This window comes from Nerophis lumbriciformis, linkage group LG11, assembly GCF_033978685.3.
Source record: "Nerophis lumbriciformis linkage group LG11, RoL_Nlum_v2.1, whole genome shotgun sequence".
Taxonomy (NCBI): domain Eukaryota; kingdom Metazoa; phylum Chordata; class Actinopteri; order Syngnathiformes; family Syngnathidae; genus Nerophis; species Nerophis lumbriciformis.
This window is the reverse complement of record NC_084558.2, coordinates 38,789,447-38,812,255: the sequence shown is the minus strand read 5'-3', so window position 1 is coordinate 38,812,255 and position 22,809 is coordinate 38,789,447. Positions and strand designations below refer to the sequence as shown.

Sequence of the window (22,809 nt, the reverse complement as noted above, 5' to 3'; positions counted from 1 at the left end):
CTTCCAAACATTTGATCGCTTGCCCGTACGTGCGTGCCGCTATGTGCATGTCACGTACGTAACTTTGGGGACTTTGAGGAAATATGTGTGCTGTATGAACTTTGGGTTGGTGAACGGTACTTTGGGCTGTGGGATTGAGTGTGTTGTGCAGGTGTTTGAGTTGTATTGGCGGGTTATATGGACGGGAGGGGGGAGGTGTTTGTTATGCGGGATTAATTTGTGGCATATTAAATATAAGCCTGGTTGTGTTGTGGCTAATAGAGTATATATATGTCGTGTGTTTATTTACTGTTTTAGTCATTACCAGCTGAATATCAGGTCTCACCCGCCTCTCACAGCATCTTCCCTATCTGAATCGCTCCCACTGCCCTCTAGTCCTTCACTCTCACTTTCCTCATCCACGAATCTGTCATCCTCGCTCAAATTAATGGGGAAATCGTCGCTTTCTCGGTCCGAATCGCTCTCGCTGCTGGTGACCATGATTGTAAACAATGTGCAGATGTGAGGAGCTCCACCACCTGTGACGTCACGCTACTCGTCTGCTACTTCCGGTACAGGCAAGGCTTTTTTATCAGCGACCAAAAGTTGCGAACTTTATCGTCGATGTTCTCTACTAAATCCTTTCAGCAAAAATATGGCAATATCGCAAAATGATCAAGTATGACACATAGAATGGACCTGCTATCCCTGTTTAAATAAGAAAATCGCATTTCAGTAGGCCTTTAAACATATGTTTCTTATTGCAAGTTTGTCATTTAATAAAATACACAACTTGTCTTTTAGTAGTAAGTAAGCAAACAAAGGCTCCTAATTTGGCTGCTGACATATGCAGTAACATATTGTGTCATTTTCCATTCTATTATTTTGTCAAAATTATAAAGGACAAGTGGTAGAAAATGAATTATTAATCCACTTGTTCATTTACTGTTAATATCTGCTTACTTTCTCTTTTAACATGTTCTATCTACACTTCTGTTCAAATGTAATAATCACTTATTATTCTGTTGTTTGGATACTTTACATTAGTTTTGGATGATAACACAAATTTGGGTATCAATCCGATACCAAGTAGTTACAGGATCATACATTGGTCATATTCAAAGTCCTCATGTGTCCAGGGACACATTTCCTGAGTTTATAAAAAATAATAATATTGTTGTAAAAAAAACGAAAGAAGAGGCGGTATAGTACCGAATATAATTCATTAGTATCGCGGTACTATACTAATACCAGTATACCGTACAACCCTAGTTTGGACTAACACAATTTTACCAAGCTCCAAGGTTTGTAAACTGGAGGAAGTGGGCAGACCGTGTAGGAAAAGCATAGCAAATGCAACATTTGTACCATAAAATTGACAAAAGCAGATAGTGTACAGTATGTGTTGTTTGTATCGGGAACAGAACGAACCATCTTCACACAGTAGGCAGCTCAAACCTATTTTAATGCAATGATTATGTCTCGTTTTTATTATTGTATAACATGTTGGTCGCAGGCAAGCAAAATGACACTGAGGCCATTGGAAACTTTGCACAAACAATCGCTCAAAATCCTTGACCTAAAACCACAACACCACCATCACTGTTTCGTGCTCCAAAAATATAGATTGTTAAATTTTGCTAACATTCAAAGATTAGCATCAATACGAATGGCCCATCGAATCCTAAATAACACTGCACCAGCGCCACTTAAGCACTTTGTCCAGTCTACATCTGCTGTGACAACTAGAAACATACGAGCCTCCACCAGGGGGCAGTGTAGCGTACCCAGATTTAAGACATATTTTGCACAATCAGCCTTTTTATATAAAGCCATAAAGGAATGGAACGACCTCACAACAAGCTTGAAAAGTCTAACAGATTACTCTTCATTCACAATTGAAGTTAAAATGTGGCTTTGGAGCAATCAAAGCTGCTCACACGGTCACTAAGGTGGGTACCTTGTTTGACATGTCAACTTAATGTGGATTATAGTTATCCATGAGAGCATTTTTGTTGTAAATTGTGAGGTGTGTCTGTTAAAATCAAGGTTGTTTTGACATATGTGAACAAGAGCATGTATTGTCTTTGTGTGATTATGTAAATGAGGTGTGGTTGTATCGTATATTAAGTATGTGTCCATGAAAGGGCATTTTATTACTTTTTTCTTAATACTTGTGTATGATTTTATTGTCATAATTGTATTGCATGATTTTTGTATCCCTTTAATTTAGGTAGCCAGGGACTGCAGATGGAAATGAGCTATTTAGCTATAATCTGGGACAGAACATATCTGTCTTTGAGCTTAATGTTTCTGTGCATTGTCCCTTCAAATAAAGACTAAACTAAACACAACTGTTTGACTGAGAAGTGGTTGGATTGGGAAAAACTTTGCAATTAGAGTACATCATTCCTACAACTAAATTTACAAAAACGTACATGTTTTTATAATAAATGTTTTTGTTTTTTTAAACTACTCAAATGGGATCAGCAAGCATTATTATAATCTCTGCATTATCCAAAGTTGACAACAGTAAGCCATTGGACCAGGAAAAACAACAAATGCAACATTTGTGCAAAAGAAAACACAAAGATTCGATAGTCGTTTCATGTTGTTTCTCAAAGACAACAAGAAGTTGTTTTTAAAATAGAAGTCATCAAAAAAATGTAAATTGGACTGCAAGGGACTATGGCAAGTTTTGCATGATCCAAGGTCTGATTCAAAGTGGATGATAAAAAGCTGTTTGACCAGGAAGATTATAACGAATGCAACAATTGTGCAACAAAACCGACAAAACCTGATGCGTTCATGTCATTTTTATCGTGATCTGAGAGGACGGTCTTGGCATGTGCTCCATATAGTTTGACTCAGAAGTAGAATCAAAACAATCACGGAAACATATGTTATTATAGTAAAAATTAAAAAAAAAATATGCAAATCGAACTGGTCGGGACTATGACTCAAAGGGGGATGCCAATAAGCCATTTTACTAGGAAAATCATAGCAAATTCAACATTCGTATGAAAAAAACAACAAAACCTGATGCGTTCATGTCATTTTTTTATCAAGACCAGAGCAGACTATAACGATCCTCGCATATGCTCCAAAGTTTGACTCAGAAGGATACAACAAAAAGTGGTTAAACCAGGAAAAATATTGCAAAAATTACAAAAATGCACATGGCATTTTATAATAGTTAAATCGTCCCTAGTGTGTGAATGTGAGTGTGAACGGTTGTCTGTCTGTCTGTGTTGGCCCTGCGATGAGGGGGCGACTTGTACTCCGCTTTCCGCCCGAATGCTGCTGGGATAGGCTCCAGCACCCCGACTGGGACAATTGGTAGAAAATGGATGGATGGATGGTTAACAAAAAATTACAAATCGGACTTTAGGGGCTATGACAATCTTCGCATGTACCAAGTTTTTACACAAAAGTAGATGCAAAAAAAGCTGTTTGACCAGGGAGATCATAACGAATGCTATAGTTGCACGAAAATTAAAACAATTATATAGGGATGTCCGATAATGGCTTTTTGCCGATATCCGATATTCCGATATTGTCCAACTCTTTAATTACCGATACCGATATCAACCGATACCGATATCAACCGATATATGCAGTCGTGGAATTAACACATTATTATGCCTAATTTGGACAACCAGGTATGGTGAAGATAAGGTACCTTTTTTAAAAATTAATGAAATAAGATAAATAAATTAAAAACATTTTCTTGAATAAAAAATAAAGTAAAACAATATAAAAACAGTTACATAGAAACTGGTAATTAATGAAAATGAGTAAAATTAACTGTTAAAGGTTAGTACTATTAGTGGACCAGCAGCACGCACAATCATGTGTGCTTACGGACTGTATCCCTTGCAGACTGTATTGATATATATTGATATATAATGTAGGAACCAGAATATTAATAACAGAAAGAAACAACCCTTTTGTGTGAATGAGTGTGAATGGGGAGGGAGGTTTTTTGGGTTGGTGCACTATTTGGTGTAAGTGTATCTTGTGTTTTTTATGTTGATTTAATTTAAAAAAATAAAATAAATAAATAAATAAAAAAATTTAAAAAAACGATACCGATAATAAAAAAAACGATACCGATAATTTCCGATATTACATTTTAACGCATTTATCGGCCGATAATATCAGTAGGAAAAAAAGAAGTGATTAAACCAGAAAAAAAAATATCACAAATAAAGCACATTGTTCGTACGAAAATATTTACAAAAATGTACATGTTTTTTTTATAGTTGAAGTAAAAAAACAAAAGAAAATCGAAATGGAGGGGACAAAGGCAATCTCAACATGCTTCTATGGTTTGACTTAAAATGAGTTGACAATCAGCCTTTTTAACAGCAAAAACATTTTCAGGACCAGAGGGGACTACAGTCTCACAATCTTTGCATATGCTCCAAAGTTTGACTTGGAAGTACAGTCGACAAGAAAAAGTGGTTAGACCAGGAAAAATATCGCAAATACAGTCCATTATTCGTACAACAAAAATTCTGAAAATGTACATGTCGTTTTAATAACAGACGTTAACACAAAAATTGCAAATCGGAGTGGAGGGAACTATGACAATCTTTGAATAAACCAAGGTTTGACTGAAAAGTAGACATCAATAAGCCATACCCAGGGAGATCAAAGCGAATGCAACATTTGTACGAAAGAAAACAACAAAAAACGATAGCGTTCATGTCATTTTTATTATCGGTTGGGAACATCTCTGCGGTGCTGACCCATCTCCGCTCGGGATGGTTTCCTGCTGACCCCACTATGGACTGGACTCTTACTATTATGTTGGATCCACTATGGACTGGACTCTCACAATATTATGTCAGACCCACTCGACATCCATTGCATTTGGTCTCCCCTAGAGGTGCGGGGTTACCCACATATGCGGTCCTCTCCAAGGTTTCTCATAGTCATTCACATCGACGTCCCACTGGGGTGAGTTTTTCCTTGCCCTTATGTGGGCTCTGTACCGAGGATGTCGTTGTGGCTTGTGCAGCCCTTTGAGACACTTGTGATTTAGGGCTATATAAATAAACATTGATTGATTGATTGAGGTCTGAGGGGACGACTTTTGCACATGGTACATAATTTGCCTCAAAAGGAGAAAAAATAAGTAGTTAGACCAGCAACCACATTGCAAATACAGTGCACCATTTGTACGAAAATGTACATGTTTTTTTAATGCAAGTAAAAAAAAAACATGACAATGCTCGCATGGTTCCAAGGTTTGACTCAAAAGTAGGCAACAATAAGCCGTCTTACTAGGAGAAACATAGCGAATACAACATTTGAATGGAAAAAAAACAGACAAAACTCGATGCGATCATGTCGTTTTTAGCGGGACCAGATCAATATGAAAACAACATTTGTACAAAGACAACAACAACAATCAATAGTGTTCATGTCATTTTTATCAGGATTTGAGGGGATGATCTTCACATACAGTCCTGGTCAAAAGTTGACATACACTTGTAAAGAACACAATGTCATGGCTGTCTTGAGTTTCCAATAATTTCTACAACTCTTATTTTTTTGTGATAGAGTGATTGGAGCACATACTTGTTGGTCACAAAAAACATTCATGAAGTTTGGTTCTTTTATGAATTTATTATGGGTCTACTGAAAATGTGAGCAAATCTGCTGGGTCAAAAGTATACATACAGCAATGTTAATATTTGGTTGCATGTCCCTTGGCAATTTTCACGGAAAGCCATGCACAATTGAGCCAAACAGCTCAATTTTGGTTTCATCTGACATCACATGGACAAAGATAAGACCTTCTGGAGGAAAGTTCTGTGGTCAGATGAAATAAAATGTTCTTAGGGTCATTTGTATTTGCTTTTTCAATGTGTAGTTTACTTCTGTTTTAAGTGTTATTTTTTAGTCTGTCCTTTGCCTCTATTTCTTTATGGTGTACAGCCCTTTGTTCTTCAACTGTGGTTGTCTTTAAAGGCCTTTATAAATAAAGTTGGTATGGTATGGTATGATATGGTAAAAATGAAACTGTTTGGCCACAATACCAAGCAATATGTCTGGAGGAGAAAAGGTGAGGCCTTTAATCCCAGGAACACCATACCTACTGTCAAGCATGGTGGTGGTAGTATTATGCTCTGGGCCTGTTTTGCAGCCAATGGGACTGGTGCTTTACAGAGAGTAAATGGGACAATGAAAAGGGAGGATTACCTCCAAATTCTACCAAAAGCGCCTTATTGCAGTGAAACTTGCCAAGGGACATGTAACCAAATATTAACATTGCTGTATGTGATTTGGTCACATTTTCAGTAGACCCATAATAAATTCATAAAAGAACCAAACTTCATGAATGTTTTTTGTGATCAAAAAGTATGTGCTCCAATCACTCGATCACAAAAAAATAAGAGCTGTAGAAAGTATTGGAAACTCAAGACAGCCATGACATTATGTTCTTTACAAGTGTATGGAAACTTTTGACCACGACCGTATGTACAAAGTCTGACTTGGAAATAAAACAACTGGAGAATAAAACATTGCAAAAAAAAGTACATAATTCGTACCATAAAAATAATAAAAACCTACATGCCGTTTTTTGAATAGAAGTTAAAATACTGCATATTGGACGATGACGATTTTGGCATAAGTAGACAACAATAAGCTCTTGACAGGAAAAACATAGCCAACACAACATTTGTACGAAAAGAAACTGATCGGGTTCATGTCGTTTTTATTGTGACCAGAGCAGACAAACTTTGCATATGCTCCATACTTTTACTTAGAAGTAGAGAACAAGAAGTGTTTAAGCCAGGACTAAGATACAGTACCGTATTTTTCGGACTATAAGTCGCAGTTTTTTTCATAGTTTGGTCGGGGGTGCGACTTATACTCGGGAGCGACTTATGTGTGAAATTATTAACACATTATACACATAATAATAATAATAATAATAATATTTTCATTCAACCTAACTTATCTTTATAAAAAAGCAGATGGCTTTTGGTGGTTTTATTTTTAACACTTTCTTACACAACACTTCCAGATGTAAAATACACTGCAAAAATTTCAATTTCTGTCACTTTATCCTGCATCCTCTTTGTTGTGAATGTAGCACGCCTGTAAGGTGATTGGCGAAGAAGGAGGAAGCGTTGCTGTTGCGTAAATGAGGAGTGAGGATAGACGTGCGTGTGGAAAGAACGAGATAAGTTGAGCTGTGTTAGTATAGGTTGCTCAATAAAAGTTTAAAAAGAGCGTCAGACTTGGTGTGCACTTCTTCTGGACGCTACAATTGGTGTCAGAAGTGGGATGAAATGCCTTCCAGTTCGCCTTGCCATCAAACCTGGGAGTCTGCATTGAGGGCGGAATTGCCCCATGCCAAGCAGGGCGCACTGCACCTGTAGACGCTGCCTCTCTCCTTCCACCCTGTCTCTCTCTTTGCGACGACCTCACATCCGGGATTCACACAGACATCTGCAGTCGCTGCCGGCACCTTAAGTCCCCACTCAATGTCCTTCCCCTCCCGTTCCATCTTGACAAAGTCGCCAGGAAACATCGTGGCACGTACCTCCCGATGACGTAGCAGGCTGAGCACACAAGCAGCGCAGTATGCTCACACAAGCAGCGGCAGTATGCGCAAAGTTTTACTTCTGACACCAATTGTAGCGTCCAGAAGAAGTGCACACACTTGCCAACCCTCCCGGATTTTCCGGGAGACTCCCGAAATTCAGCACCTCTCCCGAAAACCTCCCGGGACAAAGTTTCTCCCGAAAATCTCCCGAAATTCAGGCGGAGCTGGAGGCCACGCCCCCTCCAGCTCCATGCGGACCTGAGTCCGCTTTCCCACAATATAAAGAACGTCTACAGTAAAGCAGTCCGTCTGCCGTAAACAGCAATGTTGTGACACTCTTAAACAGGACAATACTGCCATCTAGTGCATTTGATGAAAGCACTTTTGTGCGTGCCACACAGCAATGCATAATCAGAGAGGGTGTTCAGCATGGTTAGAAAGATAGTGACAGAGAATAGAACAAGGATGGACAATTCAACCCTTAACTCAACAATGAGTAGATGAGTGTTATGTGTGTGTATATGTGTAAATAAATGAACACTGAAATTCAAGTATTTCTTTTATATATATATATATATATATATATATATATATATATATATATATATATATATATATATATATATATATATATATATATATAGCTAGAATTCACTGAAAGTCAATTATTTCTTATATATATATATATATATATATATATATATATATATATATATATATATATATATATATCCATCCATCCATTTTTCCTTCGGGGTTGCAGGGATATATATATATATATATATATATATATATATATATATATATATATATATATATATATATATATATATATATATATATATATATATATATATATATATATATGAAATACTTGACTTGGTGAATTCTAGCTGTAAATATAAACCTCCCCTCTTAACCACGCCCCCAACCACGCCCCCCGCACCCCACCTCCCGAAATTGGAGGTCTCAAGGTTGGCAAGTATGAGTGCACACCAAGTCTGACGCTCTTTTTAAACTTTTATTGAGCAACCTATACTAACACAGCTCAACTTATTTCGTTCCTTCCACACGCACGTCTATTCTCACTCCTCATTTCCGCAACTCAAGAACACAACATCCACTTCAGCAGGTCGTTACACTATATTCTTTAAACACAGCAACACGTGTACCACAAATTAAATACACGACTTTACCTTTAATTTCTGTAAAGAAATACTTTGCAGTCCATGTCTTGTTGAAAACACGCCATTCGTCATCAACTTTTCTTTTTTTAGCGTCTCGGGGATAACCGGGCATCACTTGTCGCTGTGCACCGTCACTCACAGGCTACACACGGACATACGCCAATAAATAAAACTTTTCAAAATAAAAGCAGCACAGTTGTATTGCACGCACGACATAGATGTTTTTTTACATTTATTTTGTAATTTGTGATTGCCGCTGTTCACATTCACTCACTCACACACGCGCATACGTCCACACGGAAGTAATACAAATAACGCTTTTCAAAACAAAAGCAGCACCGTTGTACTGCACACTCGAGATATATACTTTTTTAAATTTATTTTGTAATTTATGATTGGCCTCACGCGGGCCGGACAGGGACGCACAAAGGGCCGGATGTGGCCCGCGGGCCGCAGAATGCCCAGGTCTGACGTAAGAGACTAGACGTATAAGATTTCATGGGATTTAGCGATTAGGAGTGACAGATTGTTTGGTAAACGTATAGCATGTTCTATATGTTATAGTTATTTGAATGACTCTTACCATAATATGTTACGTTAACATACCAGGCACGTTCCCAGTTGGTTATTTATGCCTCATATAACGTACACTTATTCAGCCTGTTTTTCACTATTCTTTATTTATTTTAAATTGCCTTTCAAATGTCTATTCTTGGTGTTGGCTTTTATCAAATAAATTTCCCCCAAAAATGCGATTTATGCTCCAGTGCGACTTATATATGTTTTTTTTACCTTCTTTATTATGCATTTTCGGCCAGTGCGACTTATACTCCGGAGCGACTTATAGTCCGAAAAATACGGTACATCATTCGTAAGATAACATTAACAGAAACTTACATTAAGTTTGTGTAATAGAAGTAAAAAAAAACGCACCAGACGATCTTTGCATGCTCCAAAGTCAACCCTCAAAGTACTTTTGCTTTAAAAGTTAACGTCGAAAGATAAATCGTACAGAGGCACTAAAATCGCAATCTGTCGTTAAAACCAGGAGTGTAAATCCAGTCCTATGGTGTAAATAAACCTATAGCCTAAGCTCCTCCTAAAGCCTCAAATGTGTCAGAATGCGCCTCAAGCCGCGTCTACCTGCTGACCTTTAAGTAACATTTAGCAGCCAGCAGCCGCTCGGCTCGCCTCTTCCTGCGACATGCTGCCGTGACGGACAGCTGAGGCCACACACACGCATGCACACACACACACACACACACACGCAGAGCAAGAAAGTCACGAATGAGCTCGCTTGTCTCTCGGGTGGACTCCATGTTTTAAAGCTTGATTAACGACTATCACGTCCATCGCTGAAAAACTCGCTGGCTTGTTTATGGAGGAGGTGGCCGCCTGAACGGGCCTGGTGTGGTTTCCCATCATGCTTTGGGGATGAGAACCGGAAAACTTGCAAGGGTATGATAAGCTGCATCCATCACGCCAGTCAACAACTGGACGTGAGCTCGGTACGTTCTCGCAAAGACATTGTCGTTGTTTCTTATCATGCAAGGATTCGTCGATTGATTCTGTTATTGTGGGAATTGATTGAACGAGTCATAAAGAAATTGAGGTAAAAAGGAGTGCAGTACTTGGCTGCAACCAGCAGAGGTGCTGTTGATTCTCCCGTCACTCGTTTACTGTCTAATAAAAGGAGGGAGAGTAAGAAATAAAAAATATTTTAATGAAAAATAATAATTACATTTAGATTAGTTATTATGCATATTAAATTATATTGCATATATACATCCAAAATAATACTTGAAAAATATTTAATAAAAAAAATAACAATTGATCGCTAATTTTCAATACAGGGAATTTACGCTAGTTGCAATATTAGCTTATATATTCATATACCAAAACAGACTATTTTTTAAATTTATTTAATTTAACAAAAGTTAAGTGCATCATACTTGCAGATCTTTCTGATATTATAGGCCTCTCAATAAGGTGAGATGGATTTATTTTCATTGTTTGAATAGAATAATACCGTATGTATTACCACAGTATTTGACTGCAACCAGCAGAGGTGCTGTTGATTCTCATGTCACTCGTTTACTGTCTAATAAAAAGAGGGAGGGTAAGAAAAAAAATTTTTTTAAATGAAAAATAACGACTCTTAAAAAAACAAAAATAAATTACATTCAGATTAATTATTATGCAGATTAAATTATATTGCATATATGCTATAACATCCAAAATAATACTTGAAAAATATTTAATTAAAAAAATGATAATTGATCGCTAATTTTCAATATAGGGAATTTGGGCTAGTTGCAATATTAGCTTATATACTGTATTCATACACCAAAACAGACTATTTCTTTATTCATTTAATTTAATAAAAGTGAAGTGCATCATACTAGTAGATCTTTCTGATGTTATAGCCCTCTCAATAAGGTGAGATGGATTTATTTTCATTGTTTAAATAGAATAATACTGTGTGTATTACCACAGTACTTGGCTGCAACCAGCAGAGGTGCTGTTGATTTTCCCTTCACTCGTTTACTGTCTAATAAAAGGAGGGAGAGTAAGAAAACATTTATTTGTTTTTTTTAAATGAAAAATAACGACTCTTAAAAAACTAAAATCAATTACATTCGGATTAGTTACTATGCAGATGAAATTATATTGCGCATATGCCATAACATCCAAAATAATACTTGAAAAATATTTAATTTAAAAAATAACAATTGATCGCTAATTTTCACTATAGGGAATTTACGCTAGTTGCAATATTAGCTTGTATATTATTATACCAAAACAGACTATTGTTTTTATTCATTTAATTAAAAAAAAAGTGAAGTGCATCATACTGGCTTTCTGATATTACAGCCCTCTCACTAAAGTGTGATGGATTTTTTTTCATTGTTTAAATAGAAGTGCAGTACTTGGCTGCAACCAGCAGAGGTACTGTTGATTTTCTCTTCACTCGTTTACTGTCTAATAAAAGAGGGAGAGTAAGAATTTTTTTTTTTTTTAATGAAAAATAACGACTCTTAAAAAAACTAAAATAAATTACATTCAGATTTATTATTATGCAGATTAAATTAAATTGCGCATATGCCATAACATCCAAAATAATACTTGACAAATATTTAATTAAAGAAATAACAATTGATCGCTAATTTTCACTATAGGGAATTTACGCTAGTTGCAATATTAGCTTGTATATTAATACAACAAAACAGACTATTTTTTTCTTTATTTAATTTAACAAAAGTGAAGTGCATCATACTGGCAAATCTTTCTGATACTATAGCCCTCTCAATAAAGTGAGATGGATTTATTTTCATTGTTTAAATAGAATAGAAGAATACTGTATGTATTACCACAGTAATTGGCTGCAACCAGCAGAGGTGCTGTTGACTCTCCCTTCACTACTGTCTAATAAAAAGAGGGAGAGTAAGAAAACATTTATTTGTTTTTTTAATGAAAAATAACGACTCTTAAAAAAATAAAAATAAATTACATTCAGATGAATTATTATGCAGATTAAATTATATTGCAAAATAATACTTGAAAAATATTGAATTTAAAAAATAACAATTGATCGCTAATTTTCACTATAAGGAATTTACGCTAGTTGCAATATTAGCTTATATACTGTATTTATATACCAAAACTGACTATTTTTTTATTCATTTAATTTAAAAAAAAGTGAAGTGCATCATACTGGCAGATGCTTTCTGATATTACAGCCCTCTCACTAAGGTGTGATTGATTTTTTTTCATTGTTTAAATACTGTAGAAGTGCAGTACTTGGCTGCAACCAGCAGAGGTGCTGTTGATTTTCTCTTCACTCGTTTACTGTCTAATAAAAAGAGGGAGAGTAAGATTTTTTATTTATTTTTTAATGAAAAATAACGACTCTTAAAAAAACAAAAATAAATTACATTCCGATTAATTATTATGCAGATTAAATTAAATTGTGCATATGCCATAACATCCAAAATAATACTTGAAAAATATTTCATTAAAAGAATAACAATTGATCGCTAGTTGCAAAATTAGCTTGTATATTAATATACCAAAACAGACTAATTTTTTCTTTATTTAATTTAACAAAAGTGAAGTACATCATACTGGCAGATCTTTCTGATATTATAGCCCTCTCACTAAGGTGAGAGGGCTTTTCATTGTTTGAATAGAAGAATACTGTATGTATTACCACAATAAATAAATAATAGTAAAGGAAAAAAACAATCCCACTTCGCTTCTTAAAGCCTATTTTCCTGAATGTAACAGCTGCATACAAAGCTTTTATATTTCCTTTATACTCTAATCATTAGAGCGCCAAAGGGGGCAAGGGGGCACACCTCCCTATCCTCGCAGCAGAATAATAAGAGAAAAGTAAATATATATAAATATATATGTGTGGCATATTTATGTATAAGGACTCTGATGTGGCCAATACAAATCCCACTGAGCAGAGATTAGCTCATTAAAATGAGAAATAAGATGTTCGGCGCTGGAAACAGTGATGGGAATTAAGCAAATGCAACCTTACATTATGACATTAATGGGGAAAAAACAAACACACACAAAAGACCATTAGTATTGTGCGTTGAGAGCATTAGCATGACTATAAATGATTACTAACGGGAAGTAGCTAATTGTCGATTTTATTTTTTGGGACAAAGGAGGATGGTGCGCGTCGTCACTAAATGCAGCCCTTGAGCTAAAAAAACAAAAAACAAAACATGAACTGGCTTAGTATTTATTCATAAAACAACAAGAAAAATGTGCATGATAAAGTGGAGACTATTTAAAATGACTAATATTTTCTTACATTTCACTTAAAAACACGACAAATATGGTGGTTATAGTCAGAGTCGGGATGATTTCGGCGGATAAGGACAAAAATATTTGACCTTTAGCGACCCCGGCACGGCTGATCGGCGGTCTGCTGCTTTGGTCTGGGTTCTGGACTCAAATTTGGAGGGCCTTTTCATTATGGTCTTCTTCCTTTACAGTTCTTTTTGGTGCTGAATCTATTAAATACGGTGCATTTTCTATTGTACTGTATCACCGGTGCTGAGCTCATCATTGATTTATATCCTGCACACGCACACGCACACACACACACACACACACACACACACACACACACACACACACACACACACACACACACACACACACACACACACACACACACACACACTCTGGCAACAGAAGCAGGATTGAAACCCCTCCCCCTTCCCTGTGTTGCTTTTATTTACATTCCAGGTAAGCAACATGAGAGGTTTAGTGCGTTGTTATTATCATAGTCAGCATTTTTATTCGATTGAATTAATTATGTCATTCTCATCTGTGGAATATTTAAAAAAAAAGCTAGAATATTAGTTTAAAAAAAGGGCATGCGAATAATGTGATGCTTATGGAATATTGTATTTATGCCTACACTTGCACAACTCAACATTAAATTGTATTTTTTATTTATAACATGATTACAATTATGGATAGTCCAAACCCACAAAAACTTATTTTTATTCTCAAATTTGTACATGTTTTTGGTTTTATTTTGTGCAAAGTCCAGCTGTTGAGAATAAAGAATATGAAGTATGAAAAAAAAGGAATTCAGGTTAGTCCCACAGGACATCTCACCTGTCACACAGGCACACCGCCTCCTAAAAATAAAAAGGAAAAATAAGATCTGAGGAAATATTACCTAATAGGATGAAAAATAGATGTAAGGGTCTGACAATGAATACTAAACAAGACAACACACTCTTTTTGCTCTTTCAAAACAAAAGCCCCCAGAAAAACGGACAAAAATTATTTAAATGCATGTAAAAAAAAAATAGTTGTATTCCCATTAAATGTCAATATAGAGGAACTGGCATCACATTAGGATAATTACCCTGTGATTGACAGGCGGCCAGTCCTAGGTGTGCCCCGCCTTTCGACCTAAAAGTTGGCTGGGATAGGCTCCAGCATTCCCGTAACAATAATGACACCAAACGATATAGACAATGACTCGATTTCGGTTGGTTGTCTATATATATGTTCTGCTGTAATTGATTGGCGAATAGTCACATGACGTAAACAGCGGCTCTTGCCCTTAAAGTCAGCTGGGGTAGGTTCCAGCATTTCCATGAAAATAATGACAACAAGTTGTATGGAAAATGAATGGATTTTAGTTGTTTGTGAAAATCTAAGCTGATGTGACTGACTGGAGATGTGTACCATTTCTATTGCACCCAAAGTCGGCTGGGATAGGCTCCAGCATTGCCCTGAAATTAATGACAGCAAGTGGTATAGTAAATAAATGGATTTTGGTTGTTTTTCCTTTTTGTGCCCTGTTGTGATTAAATGGCAACCAGACCAGGCTGCTCTCCCCTAAAAATGAGCTGGGATAGACTCCAGCACCCCCAGCTACCATGAAAGGACAAGCGACAGAAAATGGATGGATGGATGGAGGCGGTATGGTAAATGAATGGATTTTGGTTGTTTTTCTTTTTGTGCCATGTTGTGACTAGACGGTAACCAGACCAGGCTGCTCCCCCCTAAAAATTAGCTGGGATAGGCTCCAGCACCCTCAGGGACCATGAAAGGACAAGCGACAGAAAATGGATGGATGGATGGAAGCGGGATGGTAAATGAATGGATTTTGGTTGTTTTTCTTTTTGTCCCCTGTTGTGATTAAATGGCAGCCAGACCAGGCTACTCCTCCCCCCAAAAATTAGCTGGGATAGGCTCCAGCACCCCCAGCGACCATGAAAGGACAAGCGACAGAAAATGGGTGGATGTATGGAAGCGGTATGGTAAATGAATGAATTTTGGTTGTTTTTCTTTTTGTGCCCTGTTGTGATTACATGGCAGCCAGACCAGGCTGTCCTATCCCCGCAAAACTAGCGGGGATAGGCTCCAGCCTTCCTATGAAAATAATATTAAGAAGCGATATAGAAAATGAATGGGTTTTATTTGTTCGTCTCTTTGTTGCCCGACTGTGATTGAATGGGAACCATACCGGGCTGCTCCCCCCTTGAAGTCAGCTGGGATAGGTACCGGCATTCCTATGAAAAGAACGTAAACAAGCGAAATAGAACATTTATGGAATTTGGTTGTTTTTCTTTTTGTGCTATGTTGTGACTGAATGGCGACCAGACCAGAAGTCCTACCAGAACAGTCAGCTGGGATAGGCCCCAGCATTCCTATGAAAAGAATGACAACAAGCGATATAGAAAATGAATGGAATTTGATTGTTTGTCTTTTTGTGATATGTTGTGACTGAATGGCGACCAAACCAGACGTCCTACCAGAAAAGTCAGCTGGGATAGGCTCTAGCATTCCTGTGAAAAAATTGAGAACAAGCGATATATTAAAAAAATATAAAGGGATTTAGGTTGTTTGTCTCTTTGTTGCCTAGTTGTGATCGACTGGCAACCAGAACAGGCATCCTACCAGAAAAGTCAGCTGGGATAGGCTCCAGCATACCTGTAAAATAATAAAAAAATCAAAAAAATCAAGGGAGTTTGGTTGTTTGTCTTTTTGTTGCCTGGTTGTGATCGACTGGCGACGAAAACAGGGTCCCAACCCTAAACTCAGCTGGGGTAGGCCCCAGCTCCCCTGCCACCCCAACGAGGCTACACAAAATAAGAAAATGCACACAAAACAACAAGCCCTTATTGTGTGTGTTTTCTGGCTGATTTAAATATATGTGAGAGGAATGGCGGCGGTTTCTGTCTTTTTTTCAACCCAAGAAGGAGACCGCCCATGTGTGCTTTTGTTATTTTTTTCACTGTCCTGCTTGCTTTTCCCCTCCTCACAATTAACTGGAATAGGCTCCATCATTCCTATGAAAATAATAAGGAGAAGCGATATAGAAAATGAATGGGTTTTGTTTGTTCGTCTCTTTGTTGCCCGGCTGCTATTGAATGGCAAACAAACCGGGCTGCTCCCCCCTTAAAGTCAGCTGGGATAGGTTCCGGCATTCCTATGAAAATAATGAGAACAAGCGATATATAAAAAAATGAATGGAATTTGATTGTTTGTCTTTTTGTGATATGTTGGGACTGAATGGCTACCAGACCAGGCGTCCGACCGGAAAAGTCAGCTGGGATAAGCTCCAGCATTCCTGTGAAAAAATTGAGAACAATCGATAAATTAAAAAAAAAATATATATATATTTTGGTTGTTTGTCTCTTTGTTGCCTAGTTGTGATCGACTTGGGACCAGAACAGGCGTCCTACCAGAAAAGTCAGCTGGGATAGGCTCCAGCATTCCTGTGAAAAATTTTTAAACATAAAAAAAAAATCAAGGGATTTTGGTTGTTTCTCTTTTTTTTGCCTGGTTGTGATCGACTGGCGACCAGAACAGGCTCCCAACCCTAAAGTCAGCTGGGGTAGGCCCCAGCTCCCCTGGCACCCCAACGAGGCTACACAAAATAAGAAAATGCACACAAAACAACAAGCTCTTATATAGAAAATGAATGGGTTTTGTTTGTTTGTCTCTTTGTTGCCCGGCTGCGATTGAATGGCGAACAAACCGGGCTGCTCCCCCCTTAAAGTCAGCTGGGATAGGTTCCGGCATTCCTATGAAAAGAATGAGAACAAGCGATATAGAAAATGAATGGAATTTGATTGTTTGTCTTTTTGTGATTTGTTGTGACTGAATGGTGACCAGACCAGGCGTCCTACCAGAAAAGTCAGCTGGGATAGGCCTCAGCATTCCTGTGAAAAAATTGAGAACAAGAGATATATTTAAAAAACAAAAAAAATCAAGGGATTTTGGTTGTTTGTCTTTTTGTTGCCTGGTTGTGATCCACTGGCGAACAGAACAGGCGTCCTACTAGAAAAGTCAGCTGGGATAGGCTCCAGCATTCCTGTGAAATTTTTTTAAAAAATTAAATAAAAAAATCAAGGGATTTTGGTTGTTTGTCTTTTTGTTGCCTGGTTGTGATCGACTGGCGAACAGAACAGGCGTCCTACTAGAAAAGTCAGCTGGGATAGGCTCCAGCATTCCTGTGAAAACATAAAAATTAAAAAATCAAGGGATTTAGGTTGTTTGTCTTTTTGTTGCCAGGTTGTGATCGACTGGCGACCAGAACAGGGTACCAACCCTAATGTCAGCTGGGGTAGGCCCCAGCTCCCCTGGCACCCCAACGAGGCTACACAAAATAAGAAAATGCACACAAAACAACAAGCCCTTATTGTGTGTGTTTTCTGGCTGATTTAAATATATGTGAGAGGAAAGGCGGAGGTTTCTTTCTTTTTTTCAACCCAAGAAGGAGACCGCCCATGTGTGCTTTTATTTTTTTTTTTTTATGTGCAACAACTCCTTGTCTTCCCTGGCAGTGTTGCCTTCACTGTCCTGCTCGCCTTTCCCCTCCTCGCAAGCTCCCACAAGCCGCCTTCCTCTCTCTCCTCCTCCTCCTCCTATTTACACAAACGTCACTTCAAGTCCCTCCCTGTTTGAATCTCATTAGTTTCTTGTGTGTTTCTCCCTGTCAATAATCCCGAATCCAGACTCTCTCTATTTCCATCCCTCTCTATCTGTCAATCAGCGCCGCCTTTGAACTGAAAACCACTCCGACCAACTTCAACTCTCTCAATCCGAGCGCCGCGGCTCCTACTCCGGCTTCCCCTTTTCCGAGAGTCACCCTTCTTTTTTGGGACTTTTCTCTTTTTTTTTTCCAAAGGGGGGATAGAACATAAAACGCGCTTTTTGTAAGGGGGAAGCGGTCAACACGACACCCCGAAACTTTTTCGACGGTGAGGTTGTTGTTTTTTTTTTTTTTTAGTTTCTTCTTTCCAACGCCCCCCACCCCGCTGCCGTCTTCACTGACGCCGAAAGTGGGGAACGAAAATGCCGCAACTTAACGGCGGTGGAGGGGACGACTTGGGCGCCAACGATGAGATGATCTCCTTTAAAGACGAAGGGGAGCAGGAGGAGAAAATCTCGGAAAACTCTTCGGCCGAAAGGGATTTAGCGGACGTAAAGTCTTCGCTCGTCAACGAGTCGGAAACGAATCAGAACAGCTCGTCCGACTCGGAGGTAAGTTCAGGCTCCGGAGTGGAGTTCCAGGCACGGCCCCGGCTAGCTCAACTCACCCCGCCCCGCCTGCGGAGCCTCTCCGCCGGTCAACTTGTAGCGAAACTTCGGCCCTGTCAGAGCCTTGGTGGTGCTTTGCTAACACACATTGCTTTTCTCCCAAGGCGGAGAGACGGCCTCCGCCTCGGTCTGAAACTTTCAGAGACAAAACGCGAGAAAGTTTAGAGGAGGGTGAGTGTTTTGCGGCTTTTTATGTAACAACACGCACTTTTATTTTTATTGTTAAAAAACTTCTCTCTTCCTTTCCGCCATGTTAGCTGCGAAAAGGCAAGATGGAGGGCTGTTCAAGAGCCCACCGTACCCGGGCTACCCGTTTCTTATGATCTCTCCGGATCTCGCCAGCCCCTACCTTCCCAATGGATCACTTTCCCCAACAGCACGCACAGTAAGTTTTTCATGTTTTTTTCTTCTTTTAACTGCCGCTCTGCATAAACACTGAGGCAAATTGCAGTGTTGTCAGTGTAAAAGATTGCAAAAAGCGAGTTTTGCAACTGTCCGTGAAGTGTACAGTTGTGGAGCTGTCAGTCAGAGCAGCTAGCATGCTAGGTGGCTAATGAAAAGGGACAATGCAAGTGTATATATGCTTATGTGTGCGTGTATAATTACTATAATCACAAAAATACTATTATTACTCAGGTTATTTTCTTTTATTACGTACACGCTTTTTGTGTGAATCCACTAAATAATGCATTTAGTGTGTGTGTGCAGCCTCATTTAAAATGCCCTTTTTTCCCTCTGAAAGCAATGAAATATGCAAATGAGCATTGTGGCGCTATTTGCATGATGTGTCAAAAGTGTGAGGACATGTCAAAAGGTGCATGCACTCCCAATTGTTTTCAACATTTTTATTTCATACGCATCTCCAGAGGAAATTACCACCTTTAAAAATACACAACAGTAAAGCATTTAAAGACGTGTTTATAAATATATGCATGTTATTTATTTAGCCGGGCTATAATTATGCACCTCGCACAGTCCCACTGGACTATAAGCAGCATAATTTTCTACATCATTTTTTCTCTCTCTTTTTTTTTTTTTTTTTTTTTTTTTATAAAACGGTTGCAATTACAAGTGTGCGTTTTAGGACCTGTCATCTCATTTTACAAGGTTAAGGCGAAGGCTAGGCATTTACGAAATAGGAGCCCTGCTCTGCTCCAGCCCCCCTTTTCCCACCACTACCTCAATTATAAAAAAAGAAAAAAAAAAGAAAATGTGCACACCTTGAAAATAAATACGCTCTTTTGTGTGGTAAACTGAGGCTGCAAACATTGTTGATGTGTACACTCCAAATGTTGTAATTGCCTGCATTTGATTTAGTTGTATTAGTCACCAGTTACGACACGAGCGTCTCACACACACACACACACACACACATACACACTTCCTTGTCGCAGTGATGCTCTTTTAATCCCACCTCAAGAAAGTGAGCCTTATTTTTTACTCCATAGATTTCCCATATGTCCCACATTTTTCCGAAATGTAAAATTAATCGGCGTGTGTCCATTAGCCATTAGCGGCTTTGATGTTGGCGGGGGGCTCCGATATCAATGTATTAAAGCGGCCATTAATAATTCACCTGGACATTGATTAGCTGTCTCGCTCCCTAACGTGGACAATACGACTGCAATGAAAAGTGTCACGAAAAAAAAAGGCCACTTCTCCACTTTTGATTTTTATATTTTCCAGACAAATTTGAACCTTTTTTTTTTTTTTATTTACTTTTTGAAAAGATGATATTGCATTAAATCCAACGTTCTTCCTGATTTCACTTTACAATGGGAGGTGTTTATTTTGACACAACTTCTTTACATCAGAGAATGCATGCTGTAGTGAAGAACGCACTTGGCCGAAAAGGAGTAGGAAGAAGAGTTTATTCCACCCAACGCCTGTCCTCTGATGCTAGAGTGCAGGAAATAACCGTGCAAAATCTAGTGTATGTTTTGTCGATTCGCCGTGCACAACAAGCTCCTCTGTGCGCTCCCTCCATTGATCGATTTATAGATTTCAATTTTGGATCATTTTCTCCTGTAGCGGGCCCCTGGGGTGGCACCCCTTACACTTTAAAAACCCCTGGGTGGTGAGAGAGGGGGGGGTTAACATAATTTGTGTGACCCCCGGGAGCCATAATCAGTGGGAATTTGTTTCCCCTACCACCTAAATCCAAAGAGGCTCACAATTTAGCATCATTTAGCAATTTGACGAACTCAGACCGCCAACACCCCCCCACTCCCACACTTCTGCCGTACCCCTGTGACCCCCCCCTCCTGCTTCTTTTTCCTTAAAGCTAGCACAAAGGCTCGGCAGGCACAGGTTGAATCGCTGCAGCCTTCTTTGTTAAGACACCGGGGTTAAGTCCGGTTCTGGGGCTGGGGGGTGGGTGCACCATCCCACCTCAACAGGTTCCCGAGAACCGGGGGGGGGGGGGGGGGGATTTACGTCCTGCCCCCCCCACCACCACCACCCCAATGTTAAGATATGTGACGCCAACCTTGGTCCCTATAAGTATCCAGGCCCGGATACATTTAGGGTCACAACCTATAATTACAAGGAAGGGGACATAAATGTTTATATGAAGAAAAAAGTAATTTAACACCCTGCTTTTCCTATTTTAATACCACGCAGCATCCTTTTGTGGCCTTATCGTCTTCTAATTGGCACACGGCGACAGCATCTCGGGCTAAACATGGCGGCATTGTCAGCACAACAATGCGTCATCGTATGGATTACGTGTGTTCGCCTCCTGTAAATGGATGTATTTTGCATTTTAGGCATGATTTTAATGCGGATTTAAAGGATCGGGCGAGGGGGGAAGAGGGGGGGACACCTTATCAAATTGGCTTTACATGCTAATGGGGCCTAATTGGTGTCGGCAGGGGGGGCTGCGGCGCGCAATCCCGTTGCCTCTTGGCCGCCAAAATGCACCGGGAATGTCGCGGCGAGGTTGCGGCCCCCTTTTGTCTTGCAAATCACTTTTGTCGACGATAAAGTGCGGCGGGTGGAAGCGGCTCCTTTCCTTCGCCCTCCCCTCTAGCTCTTCTTCCTCTCTGTGTGCACAGAAAAAGGTTATTTTTCCAGCACTCGTAAAAAAAAAAAAAAAAAAAAAAAAAAAAAATCTGCTTTGGATTTGACGAGTTAAGAGAAAGGGGACGGGGGGGGGGGGCAAAGAAAAGTTTGGCACACTAAAACCAGAGGAGGCCTGCAAGACATTAGCGCCGCACAGTTTCTCGGTTAATTAGTCCAAAATGTAATTGTTCACACTCTGCCAGTAGAGAGAGCAACACTCGGGGGGGGGGGGGAGAAGTGGCCGTTTTTTTTCTTCTTTTTCTTTTATTGTATTTTTGAAACCATAAATCACTGGCATATTTGTGCCGTGATTCAGATGTAGGCTCGACCTCTCCCATCTCGACATGTGGTAAATTGTGAAGTCAATGAATCGCAGATGTAGAGGTGCAGGGGGGGGGTGAGAAGCAGTACAGTAAGGTTTTGTTAGTGACTGGCAAATGAATGGAAAAGATTAGTGCTGTAAATATTTACTGAGATGTGCGTGTGTGTGTGTGCGTATATGTTGTCCCCTCCCCGCTATAGTCCCCCTCCCTGGATGCTTGGGGGGGGGGGTCTTAATGTCTGATTCAGATGGTTCTGGCCGCAGCCCGACAACAACAAATATGTTATAAACAACGGAACAAAATGGACATTTTTGAAGACATTGTTATCAAGTGTATTTATTTTATGTTATTCATGAGTATATATTTTGCTCGGAAATAATTTGTGATTTGAAATAAGAATTCCAATTTTATCCTTTTATTCATGTTATTGAAAATGTATATTTATACATCACATCAGTATTTTTGATATGTTTTTCTGTGACATATTTTCATCTTACGTCAATGCTCTCCCACTGTGCCTAGAATAAAAAAAGCATTAGTTTAGCAGCTGTGCGCTAGCCAGTACACCCCCCCCCGACTCGAAGCACCCCCT

General features: G+C 38.9%; 1 protein-coding gene across 24 annotated transcripts in view; it reads left to right on the top strand.

Moving 5' to 3' along the window:
* Positions 1-18,076: 18,076 nt before the first annotated feature.
* tcf7l2 (transcription factor 7 like 2) overlaps positions 18,077-22,809 on the top strand; it is a 218,660-nt gene continuing 213,927 nt past the window's right edge. For 5 of the 24 annotated variants that reach the window (XM_072914123.1, XM_072914124.1, XM_072914122.1 and 2 more), the window contains exons 1-3: positions 18,081-18,774; positions 18,936-19,002; positions 19,089-19,216. In XM_072914123.1, coding sequence (XP_072770224.1) covers positions 18,586-18,774; positions 18,936-19,002; positions 19,089-19,216 — 384 coding nt within the window. In that variant the 5' untranslated portion in view covers positions 18,081-18,585. Of the gene's footprint in view, positions 18,775-18,935; positions 19,003-19,088; positions 19,217-22,809 lie in introns of all 24 variants that reach the window. The other 19 variants (XM_061966630.2, XM_061966634.2, XM_061966628.2 and 16 more) reach the window with 8 other exon arrangements.